We start from the raw sequence: 16,096 nt of genomic DNA, 5'->3' as shown, positions 1-16,096 counted from the left end.
TAACGTTTTGCTGTACAATGCTCTCTCACTATAGCACCTCCAGAATACCACCACTCTTCACAATAAAAAAATTCAGGATCCCATTAAAATAGGTCAATTTTGTTTATATGGTAACTGCTGATTAATTGATTTCACTTGTTGCTTGTTTTGGGCAATGAGAATCAGTTATTATTATGATTTGGCTTAGTTATTCTACATATTAATGATAGTTTTATTGAAACAGTATAAGATGACCCCAATTATAAGTAAAAGTCATTAATAGTAATGTAATAAAACAGTGCTTACTAGCAGAGTGACCGGTGATGACAAATTATAAGAATAATTTACTAATTAGTAGCATTAAAAAATTACCAAAAAACTTTGTTTTGCTATTTGTACGAGGTAAAATCTGCATTGTGTACCAGCTTTTATTCACAAATATGTTATTTATATTTAATTTGTATTGTGTGATTGATTTTTGTGCATAATTGTAGTTTGGGTATACCTGACTAATGTCTTTTTTATAAACAATATATTGCATAGCTAATTATTGTCTATGATTGTAGATTATATATTGATTTTTATTATTTGTGGATAAAAACATGTTTACTTTAAGTTCTAAATACAGCTTTGATTCTGACTGTAGAAGATTCCAGAAACAAGTTTTGTTTCCAGTTTGATAGAAATTTCCATTATGATAAACCTCATCCTGACCCCCATATTGTCTTATGTTTTTATATATTGGAGAAGTAAACAGAAATTCTTTATTCCTTATTAAACTTCACTTGTGTTCAGATTTAATTTGAGAGGAATCTTTCATTTAAATTATTCATTGGAATTACAAAGTGCTCATTAATAATTTAGGACTAAATCACTATTTTGGGATTACTGTGAATGCATTTACAGACAATCTGGATTACATCACTGTGATACATCAAACTATCAACACTATTCCAGGTTTCTGGGTACATCAGCACTTTCAAAGATGGGAACTCATTTAGAAGACCGTTGGAATTCATTTTGAATACTCTGTGCTTTTGGACTTTCACTTAGTATTCTAAGCAAATAAATTGCTTGCTTAATTTTACTAAACTTGTTGTTCTTTGCTCTTTTCTATTGCATAGTTTCAGCCCATAAAGTCATAACAAAAAAATTGCTGGCTTATACGGGATAGGAATTTCATTAAAATCTATCAGAAAACTTCAACTTGTTTTTGAAATTTAAATTTACTTGCTTTCAGAATTGTTTTTAGTTCCTGGTAATTAAATTTCAGATATTTGAGAAATCTTCAGTGAAACCAACAAGCTTTTACAATTTAATCTAAAGTCAAGATCTTAATTTTAAATCCTAACATGAAAGGGTTAGAGTCCTTGAAAAAGTACAAATTTATTCAGCTTGCCAGACTATATGACAATTCTGAATTGAAGGCTTCTTTGATGAAGCAAGAAATAAATAGTTGTTGCACAGAGGTAGGAACTTAAACTGAGAGCCTAAGGGGAAACCCCATGCCACCTGTTTTCTCACATACTCAATTCAACCAGCACACAGAAGGGTGGAAACAAAGATGATGGCATGGTCTCCATATAGTGCAGTTTATGAGAAAAAGATTGCAGCAGCATGTCTCTTCTAATGAAGCTGAGGTTACAAAAAGTGATTATAACATTGCCTTCATGTGGTGAACATCATTATTGACTACCTTGGCAATATGGCATACTGATTCCAATGCATGGTAACTTCTGGCCTTCTCATCTAGGCTAAAGACTGCGAGAAAGGCAATTTTGAATAGGAAGGAAGTCAACACAACATTCCTGACCACTTAGATGTGGCATTGCCACTTTATCACAGAATGAAGAAAACATGTTACAGCAGTAACATCTTTATTTAGGGAAAACATTGGTATGTGATTTGTGTGGTGACAAGGTTGTATATAAATTATTCACCAAAAAGAAGGCTCTTGAATTACAGGGGTCACAAATTTTATGTGACAGATGCCCAGTAACTTGTTTGATAAATGTTGTAAAATTTGGATGGACCAATGTTCATTATCTTCATCAAACAAAAAGCCTTGCCTTTGTATGTAGTATTGTCTGAACTTGTATGTAGTAATGGCTGTCCTTGTATGTAGTACTGTCTGTGCTTTTATGTAGTAATATCTGTCACTGTATGTAGTAATAGCTGTCATTGTATGTAGTAATAGCTGCCTTTGTATGTAGTAATGACTGCCTTTGTATATAGTAATAGCTGCCCTTGTATGTAGTAATGGCTGCCTTTGTATGTAGTAATGGCTGTCTTTGTATGTAGTAATGGCTGCCCTTGTATTTAGTAATGGCTGTCCTTGTACGTAGTAATGACTGCCCTTGTATGTAGCATTAGCTATCTTTGTATGTAGTAATGGCTGCCTTTGTATGTTGAAATAGCTGTCATTGTATGTAGCAATGGCTGCCTTTGTATGTAGTAATGGCTGCCCTTGTATGTAGTAATGGCTGTCCTTGTATGTAGTATTGGCTGCAATTTATGTAGTACTGATTGACCTTATAAGGTAGTAATGATTGTCCTTGTATGTAGTAATTGGTGCCATTGTATGTAATATTGGCTGTAACTGTATATAGTATTGATTGCCATTGTATACAGTAATGGCTGCCACTGTATATAGTATCGGCTGCAACTGTATATAGTACTGATTGCCATTGTATATAGTAATGGCTGCAACTAAATGTAGTATTGACTGCTCTTGTATGTAGTAATGGCTGCAAATTATGTAGTATTGATTGCCCTTTTTGTAGTAATGGCCACCCTTGTATATAATATTGATTGCCCTTGTATGTAGTAATGGCCACCCTTGTATGTAGTATTGGATGCCCTTGTATACAGTAATGGTCAACCTTTTATGTGGTATTGATTGGCCTTGCATGTAGTAAAGGCTGTCCTTGTATGTAGTAATGGCTGCCTTTGTACGTAGTATTGACTGCCCTTGTTTGTAGTTTTGGCTGCCACTGTATGTAGTATTGATTGCCCTTGTATGTAGTATTGACTGCCCTTGTATGTAGTATTGGCTGCCACTGTATGTAGCAATGACAGCCCTTGTATGTAGTATTGGCTGCCCTTGTATGTAGCATTGGCTGCCACTGCAAGTAGTATTGGATGCCACTGTAGGCAGTAATGGCTGCCCTTGTATGTAGTACTGGCTGCCATTGTATGCAGTATTGTTGCCTTTGTATGTAGTATTGGCTGCCCTTGTATATAGCATTGGCTGCCACTGTATGTAGCATTGGCTGCCACTGTATGTTGTATTGGCTGCCCATGTATGTAGTACTGGCTGTCATTGTATGCAGTATTGTTGCCCTTGTATATAGTATTGGCTGCCCATGGAAGAGGACAAGAGGGTACTTTAACAGAGGCAAAATTCTGTATATCTCTATGACTGCTGCATTAAAAGTGAATTCTGTCTTTTTTACAGTTGGATAGGAATGTGAAGGCAAGTCCACGTAATCAAACTGAGAGGGGTGTCCTCATCCTCTATGCTGCATGTCCAAGGTTTGGCATTCCATACAGGAGTGATGATGCCAAATCATCACTACTGTATAAAATAAATAGTTTACTTGTCTGATATGCTAGTAGGGCCAGACAAGTCATGTCCATCATGGAGTGTGGTCCAGCTGGGGGATACTGGTCAGGCATACTCAATTATGCCAGACTGAAAGAAGGATCCAATTGTCATGCCAGTTTGCCATGTATGGTCTGCAGATTGAAAGATGCAATCACTGTAGGAAATGTTTTGTGATGTGCTGTTCACCAGACCTCAATGATAGATTCATGACTGCTGTAACTGTACACTGGTTGTCCAGATGGCAGGACTGGTTGGACACCATGTAAATATAACTTGCAGGCCAGTCCAGCGAGCAGAGTCAGAAGGTAATCCTGCATGCCTGTTTAAATGTTCATGCACACACAAGGATAAAGACTTATGCCTAACTGGATTACAAATGGTCCAAATTTCATCCAACTGAAACATCAGCATCCTAAATGATGGATCTTGTTGTAGTCAAAGCACATCATATGCAATTCCAGTCTAGCTTGAATGGAATTGATTGGTGTGGACCTGAAATAATCTTCACCACTGGTGCTGTTTTAGGAATCTTTATCAGGGATGGGAGTGGCATATTGCTGTTCACAATAAAACTGATAAAATATTTTGAATTCAGATGAATGCTTAATACTTCACAAGGAAGATTTAGAACATGCTCTTTTCTCATGGCCATTCAGTTAACTTTTCAAGATGTCTGACCCTGCCCTTGGGCAAACATAACACACACACTACATGGGTGTAAGGAAGAAAGGAAGAACATTTTGTTCAGGCAAGGCATGTCTTATGGCTGTCTTCCACAATTTTAAAATGTCTACACTTCTTGCACTTGAATGACGTCTCTATAATGAAAAGCAAACAAGAGCATCCAAAAAATATACAAATTATTCAAATTAACAAACTCACATTACTGACATGACCTTATAAATGATCATTCAACCAAATTTCAATGGTGCAGTACAATTGTTACTGATCCATTACACATGGATAACAAGAACTGGTAAAAGATGCAAAATATGGATAATTTCAACAGGTAAAATGAACCTGTTATATACACCAGGATGGACAAAACTTATTATGAATTGTGATGGGTTCTTCAGATGCACTGTTCACATTTGCAATTGAAAGTTGAAACTATTAATCATCTGGTGTAAAGATGGCCACCTGGCAAAAACAAGAGTTAATTTGTATGAGTTACTTTTCCTTTGTATAATATTTAGATAGAAAACATTTTTTTTTCATCTTTCAGGGAGGGTTGGATTTGGAGGTGGCCCAGAGTAATTTTCTAATGTTAATGTGATCAGGTAATGTATTTGATAGAGAAACATGGCCAAGTTGTATAGTACAATCCATCAATTAAAACAAACACAAACTATCAGTATACTATTTAAATGTCCATGTGACATATGAAATAATTACTGTACTCCAAATAACTATCTTTATGTCAAGAAGCAGACACAGTGTAAGCACATCCAAGGGAAACAACCTGGCCTGAGACTAGCTTTATGTCAAGAAGCATACACAGTGTAAAGTGTAAGCACATCCAAGGGAAACAACCTGGCCTGAGACTAGCTTTATGTCAAGAAGCATACACAGTGTAAGTACATCAAACAGAAACAACCTGGCCTAAGACTGGCTTCAAGCCACAAGAAGGAAACACAGTGAATGTACATCAAAGGGAAACAACCTGGTCTTAGATTAGCTTCATGTCCAGAAGCAGACACAGTGTAAACAAATCCAAGGGAAACAACCTGGTCTGAGACTAGCTTCATGTCAAGATGCTGACACAGTGTAAGCAGATACAATGTAAACAATCATTCTTGAGACTATCTTTATAAAGCAACAATTCAGTGGTACACTATTTTATCAATTATATCCTTATGCAAAAGTTATATACAGTTGAGGCAGAAGACATTACCAAATCTATGTCACACATTTGTTTCTCCAAAAAAGTGAGTCCGAATCAAGTGCTATGATAAAACTTTTGGTCAACAAATTGGTCAGGAAACTGCTGTCTTATTTGCATACTTACATACCATGATTCATTGGAAGAAATTTTAAGATAACAAATCTTACTGACAAATATTTTGGCCATGTTTATAAAAAAAAAGTTTTTAAATTCTGGATTTTTCACAGTAACTTTTGATAATCATTTGCATCTAATTTTTATATTCCATTCTTGGACTGATAGAAATGAAATTATTAGTTTTTACAACTTTCATGATTTTGATTGCAAACGTAGTCCTTTTCACACAATTTAGTCTGTAATGGAATGGAGTTCTCTCCAAGTTATTTACAATCTAACCAGTTTTAAGTAGTTACCATGATTTGATCATTATTCCCATCATTTGATTATCTTTTGAGCTCATTGATGCAACCAAAAAACCCACAATGTCAAATACTTCTTACCTGAAATGGGTGTTGTTAGCTGGTCTTTGCTGTGGCAGACAAGTACCTCCTCTAACAAAAAGCTCAGTCTTGGAGGAACCATTCACAGGAATGTTTTTATTTAGTGGGCCAATAAAACGATCACCCTGAAGGAAAAGTCAAGTAAATTTTCTGATACTTTGCCATTCTTGTCAATAGATAGCACAGATTCAAGGTATCTATAAAGCTTGGTCCAGGTGTGAATGAAAAATTAATGTTATTGTGCAGAAATCAATTTTCTTCTTTGAGTCAGCATCCTTGACCTTTCACTCCCAAAGTAATAGGCTTCTTCCTTATCTGAAGTGCAGGCAATCCACAAAGGTTAGCAAAGGTATGTGCTGTATAACTTAAATTATTGTAAAGAAAAGTAGAACTAATACACAGCCCAATAATATACTCCATCAAAAGGCTTGCAAAGGAATTTTTTTTCTTCAAAACCCACAAGCTAATGTAAATCAAAGTTTATTACAACCAAGGTTTTCATTCCTGGGCCACAGATTCTCATTAACAAAGGGCATGTAACAAACCCCATGTAGCAAAGGTCATGTAGTAAAGGTGATGTTGCAAAGGTCATGTAGTACAGGTGATGTAGTAAAGTTCATGTAGTAAAGGTGATGAGTTTGCATTATGTGTTTCAAAAGTATCTACCTTTAGAATTTCATAAACTATCAGAACTTTTTATATACATAAATTAAGTTCAAGTCATGCATAAAAATATCAGCTAAAATATATTACAAAGTATTAATTTTAAAGTTGGGATAAATTATTAATAAACACATAAATACATTATGTACTTTGACATTGTTTATTTCAAGTTTAAGTTAATCCAAATGGGTTTTGTTCGCTTCCTCATCCTGAGCATGGTTGTCCCATCATGGACATATTCTGACACTGATACAGACAGGACTTTATTCAAGCCAAATCCCCACCCCAGGAACTGATAAAGAAGATAGAAATACTGGGGGTAGGAGGTATTAATACTCACAGTGTACCAACTGTACCAGTAGCCCTCAGGAAGATAGAAACTAAGATTTTTCTGTTGCTGAAATAGCATTTATAAAAAAATAACCATCAATAAATTATAATTTAAAGATTATTCTAAGCAATAAAAATAGTCATATCCAACTCTCTAATTCTACTGAACTGAAATATATTGATCTGACTTGACAAGGAAATAAGTACAGCCTTTGACTAAAGCAGCTGCAGAATATGAACTGAGGTCACGTTTAAAATTTCTTGAATTGCTGTATTTCAATCCTGAAGTTCTAGCAACAGGTAGGTAACATTTTATGATGTCTGCTGATAGATAACATTTTATGATGCCTGCTGGTAGATAACATTTTATGATGTCGGCTGGTAGATAACATTTTATGATGTCTGCTGGTAGATAACATTTTATTATGCCTTCTGGTAGACAACATTTTATGATGTCTGCTGGTAGACAACATTTTATGATGTCTGCTGATAGATAACATTTTATGATGTCTGCTAGTAGATAACATTTTATTTTGCCTGCTGGATCTTTGTAAAGACTTCTGCATAATTTGCAGTGGCAAAACTGACATAAAAAAGTTCCACAGAACTGGGGGATAAAAGTAACAGCAATTTTGATGAGTTGGCCAGATGATGGTAAACAAAGAATGTTTAGGGAAGGCTTGCTGGATACGGTCTGATTACCAAATAAAACAGAAGTTTTAAGGCTGGTTTGATTACCAAATAAAACAAAGAATCAGTAGGGATGGCTTGAAGGATACCAATGGAATTGCTGATTACCCAATAAAACATAGAAATTTGAAGGATGGTTTGATTACCAAATAAAACAAAGTATCATTAGGGATGGCTTGAAGAATACCAATGGAATTGCTGATTACCCAATAAAACATAGAATGTTTAGGGATGGCATGATGGATATCAATAGAAGATCTGATTACAAAATAAAACAAGGAATCATTAGGGATGGCTTAAAGGATAGCAATGGAAGGTCTGATTACCAAAAAATCTGAGAAATTTTAAGGATGGTTTGATTACCAAATAAAACAAAGAATCATTAGGGATGGCTTGAAGGATACCAATGGAACTGCTGATTACCCAATAAAACAGAGAATGTTTAGGGATAGCTTGATGGATATCAGTGGAGGGTCTGATTACCAAATGAAACAGAGAATGTTTAGGGATGGCTTGATGGATATAAATGGAAGGTCTGATTACCAAATAAAACAGAGAATGTTTAGGGATGGCTTGATGGATGTCAATGAAAGGTTTTGATTACCAAATAAAGCTGAGAATGTTTAGGGATGGCTTGATGGATGTCAGTGAAAGGTCTGATTACCAAATAAAACAGAAAATGTTTAGGGATGGCTTGACAGATGTCAATGGAAGGTCTGATTACCAAATAAAACAGAGAATGTTTAGGAATGGCTTGGTGGATGTCAATGAAAGGTCTGATTATCAAATAAAACAGATAATGTTTAGGGATGGCCTGATAGATATAAATGGATGATCTAATTACCAAATAAAACAGAGAATGTTTTAGGATGGCTTGATGGATATCAATGAAAGGTTTGATTACCAAATAAAACTGAGAATGTTTAAGGATGGCATGATAGGTATCAATGGAAGGTCTGATTACCAAATAAAACAGAATGTTTAGGTATGGCCTGATGGATATCAATGGAAGGTCTGATTATCAAATAAAACACAGAATGTTTGGGATGGCCTGGTGGACATCAACGGAAGGTCTGATTACAATCAAATCAAAGAATGATTATAGATGTCTTGATAGATATTAATGGAAGGGTCTGATTACCAAATAAAACAAAGAATGTTTGGGATGGCCTAATGGATAGCTATGAAAGGTCTGTTTACAAGATAAAACAGAATTATTGTAAGACTTAAAGACAGATACATAATCATACCTCCTCCAGTATAGGCACTATCATCAAAGCATGACCCCACAAAAACTGACGATCAATTCCATATGTTTGATTATCAGCAGGGAACCTGAATAAAAACAAATCCAAAATGAATTCAGAGAATATCTTAAATTAAAAAGAATTTATTTGACTTTAAACCATATATAATAACAAAAGAAAATCTGATCCCAAAATCTGATAAACTTCATCTCACTGATGATTAATTTTTCTTCAATATGACAAACAATATTGTTTTTGTATTCAATTGAATATTAGAACTGAATGATGATATATTAAATACCTGAATTATGTAATACTTACCTTTATGATCACATTTAAATTATACATATATTGGTGACCTTTGACAAACACAAACTGTTTGTTTCAGTGCTGCACTTTTACAGTAAACTTATCTGTAATTAACTGCAATTAATGATAGCTAAATTTGTAACTGCAACAAATCAAATATTCTGAACATATACAATAGTTATCCCTAAAAATAAAGTATGTGTGAAAACTAATGGAAGAAAATTTAACTTTGTTTTAGAGGGAACAATTATATAAGGATTAATTAAAGTAATGTTATGTTTATTTTACATTTATATTGTGTGCTTGACCTTTGTCCATGATTGAGAGTAGATTTCTGACCTACCTGACTTTAATCTTTTTCTTAAAGATACTTGAAATTGAGTTCAAGGCCTAACCTTATTTACCAAATTAGAATGTTCTAGAGATGTCCTTAAAGCTCAGTCTGTGCAATCATTTACTGCTGTGTTCAGATATAATTTGAGAATAATCATTTATTACAACTATTCATTGGAATTTCAAAGTGATCATTGACTTTTTGGCCTAAAACACAATTTTGTGATTACTGTAAATTTATTCAAAGACATTCTGGATTATATCATTGTGATACATCAAGGCTGTTGGTACATCAACCTATTAAAGTCTATTGGTACTTCAGCATATTCAATATTGGAATTCATTCAGAACACTATATCATTTTTGACTTGTGATTCTTTGGGATTGGATTCACAATACATAAGTTGCTCTTAAATTTGTGCTTGGTAACAAAGAGAAATAAATTATTTTGGTTACTTTTACTCAGCATGGTTTTGCTTCTTTCTTTTACTTAGTTTAAGACCATAGAGATGTCACAGTAAACAAATATCCTCAATTCCTCCAGAATTTTCATAGAGAAGGGAATTCAAACTTGGGCATTCTCATACAAAGAGATTTTCAAATTTTAGTGTGTAATTTTTATATGGGAACAGTTTTAACTATAAGACCCCATACAGTGCTTAAAATAAGCATTTTGTCCCAAACCTACCACAATCCTGCCAAAATCAAACAGTTGTTGTTGTTGTTGTAGGGTTTAACACCATTTTGCAGCGCACAATAGGCTATATATGGCAGCCAGTATTAATGGCGGAGGAAGAACCTGAGAAAACCCCGGAAAGAACCACCAACCCACGAGAAGCTACTGGCATGCTTTCTCACATACCCACATTAGCTGAATTCGAGACTCGAACCTATGCAGACAGAGGTGAGATTGCAGTGATCCGTAATGAAGAGCGCTTTAGACCACTAGGCCACTCAGGGTCCACCCATATTCAAACAGAAGCCAGTTAACATCAACATTATTATTAATTAACATCAACTCAAAAAAATAGATATTTCACAAACAAAATTCACTGAAACTTGAAATTCATGTTCATTTTCACTGAGTTGATGAACAAGACCTTTTCCAATTGCTCAATGCTTGCCTGATACCTTAAATCATATATCATCAGTAATGAAATCAGTGCATGGAGCCAGTACACCAGGTGAGTTCTGCCTGCACAATTGCTGTTTTGACAATATTCACACTAATTTATTTCATGCTTGGATGAGTGCTTTAACACTAGTTCATTGTAGCTGTGAGCATTTACTGTACCTCATCAAGTACAGGTTGTTGGTAGGTGCTGAATTAACACAATAAACAGTTCAATTAACAATTAAAGCGAATGCAAGCTCATGTATTTAATATATTCTAACATAAGAAATCTTGTTAAATGTTATGGTAGTGACCATGGGGATCATTTTCCCTGCTTCAAAGGATTAGTAACAACTGGGGTTTTAGTGATCCATCAACAAAATCATTGATCTCAGGATCATAAGTAGATCAGTGTTAATCTTGGCCCTTATAACTTATAGTACTGTAGTATCACTTATTTTTGTGGGTCTCAATTATTGTAGTTTTGTGAAAAAAAGACATTTAAATGGGTACTTAAATTTCTGGCTTTGGCTGCCAAGGTTTGCATATTTGTATGTATATGTACATTTAGTAACGAATTAACTTCTCCAAATAATCTGAACAAAGGATATAAAGAACAACAATGCTGACAACAAATGACGGTCACATTGATAGCTAAAAACCAAATTATACCTGTATTAGCACAAATCAAATGTCAATCAAGATCAATCACATACACTCAACATCAAAGGAAACTGATGCAGCTATGATTTTTTGTTGTTGTAAGGGTTTAACGTCATTTTTCAGCACACGATAGGCTATACATGGCGGCCAGTATTAATGGTGGAGGAAGAACCCGGGAAAACCCCCAGAAAGAACTACCGACCCACGAGAAGCTACTGGCAAGCTTTCTCACATACCCACACTGTCTGAATCCGAGACTCGAACCCACGCAGACAGAGGTGAGATGGCAGTGATCTGTAACGGACAGCGCTTTAGACCACTCAGCCACTCGGGGCCCCAATGCAGCTATGAAGATTAACCTAATCAGTTAAGTACATGTATATGATTTCTTCCTTAACATACTGTTCCTAAAGTTGCATCATCAATTACTTTTATACTATGTCATTAAGACGTGGCTTAAGAGTGGTAAAATTCAATTTAGATCCCCACTGGTTTAGATAATGTAGCAGTTCCACATATGAATGAAACACATGCTCAGCTGTCCCTTTGCTCAATGAAATTAGCAAGCAGTGACAACATTGGATGTATTTAGAGCCAGTCAAAGTGTGACAACTAAATGGCAAAACAATGTAATCACTCCTTTGTTTCAACATGCCTCATGCATGAAACAACTCCAACCAACAGACATGACTTGAAAATTTATCAATCAGTCTGATTCATACCTAGTGTTTCATCAATCAGTCTGATTCATACCTAGTGTTCCATCAGTCAGTCTGATTCATACCTAGTGTTCCATCAGTCAGTTTGATTCATACCTAGTGTTTCATCAGTCAGTCTGATTCATACCTAATGTTTCATCAGCTAGTCTGATTCATACCTAGTGTTTCATCAGTCAGCCTGATTCATACCTAGTGTTTCATTAGTAATTGTGCTCTATGCAATGGTTTGAGTATCATACCGTCATATTCACTGGAGGAATTAAGCTGCATAGATGAAATGAGATGTGTTTTTACAAGAATTTAAATTTTTCAACAACAGGTTCTTCTGAATGCAGAATTTATCAGAATAAGTATCAAGTTTAATTATCATATACTAGTATCATTCCTATCATTTTCAGTATCTCTCATTTCTCTCTATCCTTCCTTATATGAAAACATATCAATTTAAGACAATGAATGGAAATTACACCTACCAAATACTGTATAGATGTATGTGCACTGAAACTGTACAGTATGCATTATAAACTTTTTTTTCTAAAGGATTAAAATAAAACAAATGAATGTCAATGCCAATATTTTATTACCATACTATAGAACTGATGTTGATTTATCTAACAATTTTGTGGATGTCTAGGAATAAAACACATTTTAAAAAAGGAGGGTGCTTCTTTAATATATGCTGCTCAAGGGATCAATAAGATGCACAAAAAGTGGTACCTCACCAATAGTAATAGTACAGTATTTTTGAAGGGTCATGTGTGGTATCAAAATTCTAGTGTGTAATGATAAGACATTATATTCTTTATCTTCATGAAAAGCAGTTACACTGGTGTCTTGTGACAATGGAACTAAACTGTATGCATTTGAACAGTACAAACAGGAGACATATCACCACCAATTACCACAAACTGCACATATGTCATCATACATTGTCACCAAGTACACCTGGTACACTGCTTTTAATAATGAATAATCAATGCAAGAATCTCACAGTTCAATTGCAAAAATTAAGTCACTCAATAATTTTGCACTTGATTATGGTACTTGATCTATAAGTGCTTTATTGACCAATGGAACATTCTTAATGATAATATTTATTAACTCATTGCAAACCTTCATGCAGTCAGCAATTCTGGAGAAAACTCGTCAACAACCTGATTTAAAATGTGCAAGCTTCTGAGAATCAAGGTGGGGATGGCTGCAAATGAACTGATTTACAATGTACTTGCTCCCAAGGATCAGGTTTGGAATGAGGGAAAACTACCTGATTTACAATGTGCAAGCTCCCAAGCATCAGGGAGGGGATGGTAAAAGAAAGAGGTGCAAGTGAGAAAATGGATTAAAACTGTAAGAGCATTTACATTATCCATTCATCATCCATCAAAAAATGCAGTTTGGAGTTTGTACCTGTAACAGAATGCAACAAGTTATACAAATATTAATTTATTAATACACATAGGCCTGTATATATTTAGAACAGTAATACACATAAGCCTGTATATGTTCAGAATATTAATACACATAGGACTGTATACATTTAGAATATTAATACACATAGGCCTACACATATGTAGAATATTAATACACATAGACCTGCTGTATACATGTAGAATATTAATACACATAGGCCTGCTGTATATATGTAGAATATTAATATATAGAATATTAATACACATAGGCCTGTATACATTTAGAATAGTAATACACATAGGACTGTATACATTTAGAATATTAATACACATAGGACTGTATAGTAATATACATAGGACTGTATACATTTAGAATAGTAATACACATAGGACTGTATACATTTAGAATATTAATACACATAGGACTGTATACATTTACAATATTAATACACATAGGCCTATACATATGTAGAATATTAATACACATGGGCCTGCTGTATACATGTAGAATATTAATACACATAGGCCTGCTGTATACATGTAGAATATTAATACAAATAGGCCTGCTGTATATATGTAGAATATTAATATATAGAATATTAATACACATAGGCCTGTATACATTTAGAATAGTAATACACATAGGACTGTACACATTTAGAATATTAATACACATAGGCCTGTACATATGTAGAATATTAATACACATAGGTCTGTATACATGTAGAATATTAATATATATAGGCCTGTAGATAGTAAGAATATTAATATATATATATATGCCTGTACTTATGTAGAATATTAATATACATAGGCCTGTAAATATGTAGACTATTAATACACATAGTCTTGTAGATCTTTAGAACATTAATACACACAGGCCTGTATATCTTTAGAATGATAATACATATAGGCCTGTATATCTTTATAATATTATTAATACACATAGGCTGTTTTATGTTTAGAATATTAATTCATTTAGGCCTGTATATTTTTAGAATATTAATACCTTTAGGCCTGTATATCTTTAGAACATTAATACATTCAGGCCTGTATATCTTTAGAATAATAATACATATAGGCCTGTATATCTTTAGAATATTAATACACACAGTCTGTTTTATGTTTAGATTATTAATTCCTTTAGGCCTGTATATATTTAGAATATTCATACATTTAGGCCTGTATATGTTTAGAATATTAATACATTTAGGCCTGTATATGTTTACCCTTGGAAAAGTATGGCGATATTAAGTACTGCTCCATGCTATAAAAGCAACTGTAAGGCAATAGTTCTTACTCATGAAAAAGAGGCCTGACAACTGTGTGACCATCAACATGGGCCCTGTAAAACAGTGTGTACAGATAAGGCAGAAGCCAGTAACGAGTTTCTATGGCCTCTCTCGATGCTTCAGCCACCTCTGGATCTAAGGCTCCTGGATCCTGGTCCTAGAAAATAAATGAGAGAAAAAAAGAAATAGAGAAATCAGTCTACATAATCATTTTAACAAGAAACTGTTGAATCAGTCTTTTATTTAAATATAAAAGATGTACAGTAAATATTGACACTGAGGTCAATAATCAGTGAGAATAGATAGATGGATGAAAATACAAACAGATGCCAAAGTGATTGCTATGCAGTGTTTCAGCCAGATTTTACAAAAAAGGGACCAACTGGCCCCATTCACTCAAAAAAGTATCAGTGATGTGATCATAACAGGTCAAATATCATAATATAATGAGATATCATTTACAGTCTATTTTCTATGTTATTGGGATGAGAAACCAATTAATTCTTTTTACTTGAAGATTGTCCTGTTTGATGCAAATATTTAATTTTCAAGCAATTTTTCTTAGGGTGTGATGTTTTTCTTCTTTTTTCTGCCATTATGTAATCAAATTTTTCATCAGTAGTTTCACTTTCTGTTTGACTTTCATCTTGGTTATTGTGGAGCTTGTTCAACAGTCATCAAATCATCTCGGTTATTGTGCAGCTTGTTCACCAGAGTCATGACACATGTGGTAAATTTTATCACTATCACCATTTCAAAAATCAGTTATCTGTTTTCTTTTAGTTAAAATATAAATAAAGAGTAGAAGTTACATTAATACATTTCTTGAATTTGTTTGTCAGTTTTTGTCATGACTATTGCAATCTGGTCACATGCAGAGCATTTTCTGATGCTCCAAGAAATATGGGATATACCAAATACACAATTATTTTGTCATGATCCTGAGTTTTGCCATATATGGGGCAGGGAGAATTGGCCAAAATAGATAGTTCAAGCATAACAACTAGTGTAATTAATAAAGATCTCTTCATGGATTTAGTTCATGATGGATAATGGAACAGAAATTAAATAAACAGAATATTCAAATTGAACACACATGAAATAAACAGAATAAACAAATGGAATGCAAACAAAATGCAACTTTTTAAAATTACTTGTTTCAGGTATGTACACATCAGTAAGTTGAGCATTACAACACATTTTTCACACACAATCATCTTATGATTGAATTCAAACAAGGAATGTTTCGGTCATTCCATTGTAACATGAATCACGTAAAATATGTGAAATTTCATAGTTTTATTGAGTGACTGGTAATAGGGCCTTGGAATATCACTGTGAAAAATTTACAGCTGT

At 34.0% G+C, this 16,096-nt stretch overlaps 1 protein-coding gene across 3 annotated transcripts in view; it reads right to left on the bottom strand.

Annotated features, from left to right (window-relative positions):
* The window catches only part of LOC149806562 (maltase-glucoamylase-like), a 353,277-nt gene that overhangs the window by 232,623 nt on the left and 104,558 nt on the right, over positions 1–16,096 (bottom strand). For all 3 annotated transcript variants that reach the window (XM_089954672.1, XM_089954663.1, XM_089954683.1), the window contains 4 exons: positions 14,749–14,897; positions 8,905–8,989; positions 6,975–7,031; positions 5,972–6,096 (listed from right to left, as the gene is read on the bottom strand). In XM_089954672.1, the coding sequence (XP_089810798.1) occupies positions 5,972–6,096; positions 6,975–7,031; positions 8,905–8,989; positions 14,749–14,897 (416 nt within the window). The remainder of the gene's footprint in view (positions 1–5,971; positions 6,097–6,974; positions 7,032–8,904; positions 8,990–14,748; positions 14,898–16,096) is intronic.

Source organism: Sinohyriopsis cumingii, chromosome 1, assembly GCF_028554795.1.
Source record: "Sinohyriopsis cumingii isolate HCF-2022 chromosome 1, ASM2855479v2, whole genome shotgun sequence".
Taxonomy (NCBI): Eukaryota; Metazoa; Mollusca; class Bivalvia; order Unionida; family Unionidae; genus Sinohyriopsis; species Sinohyriopsis cumingii.
This window is presented reverse-complemented; position numbering and strand designations above follow the sequence as displayed.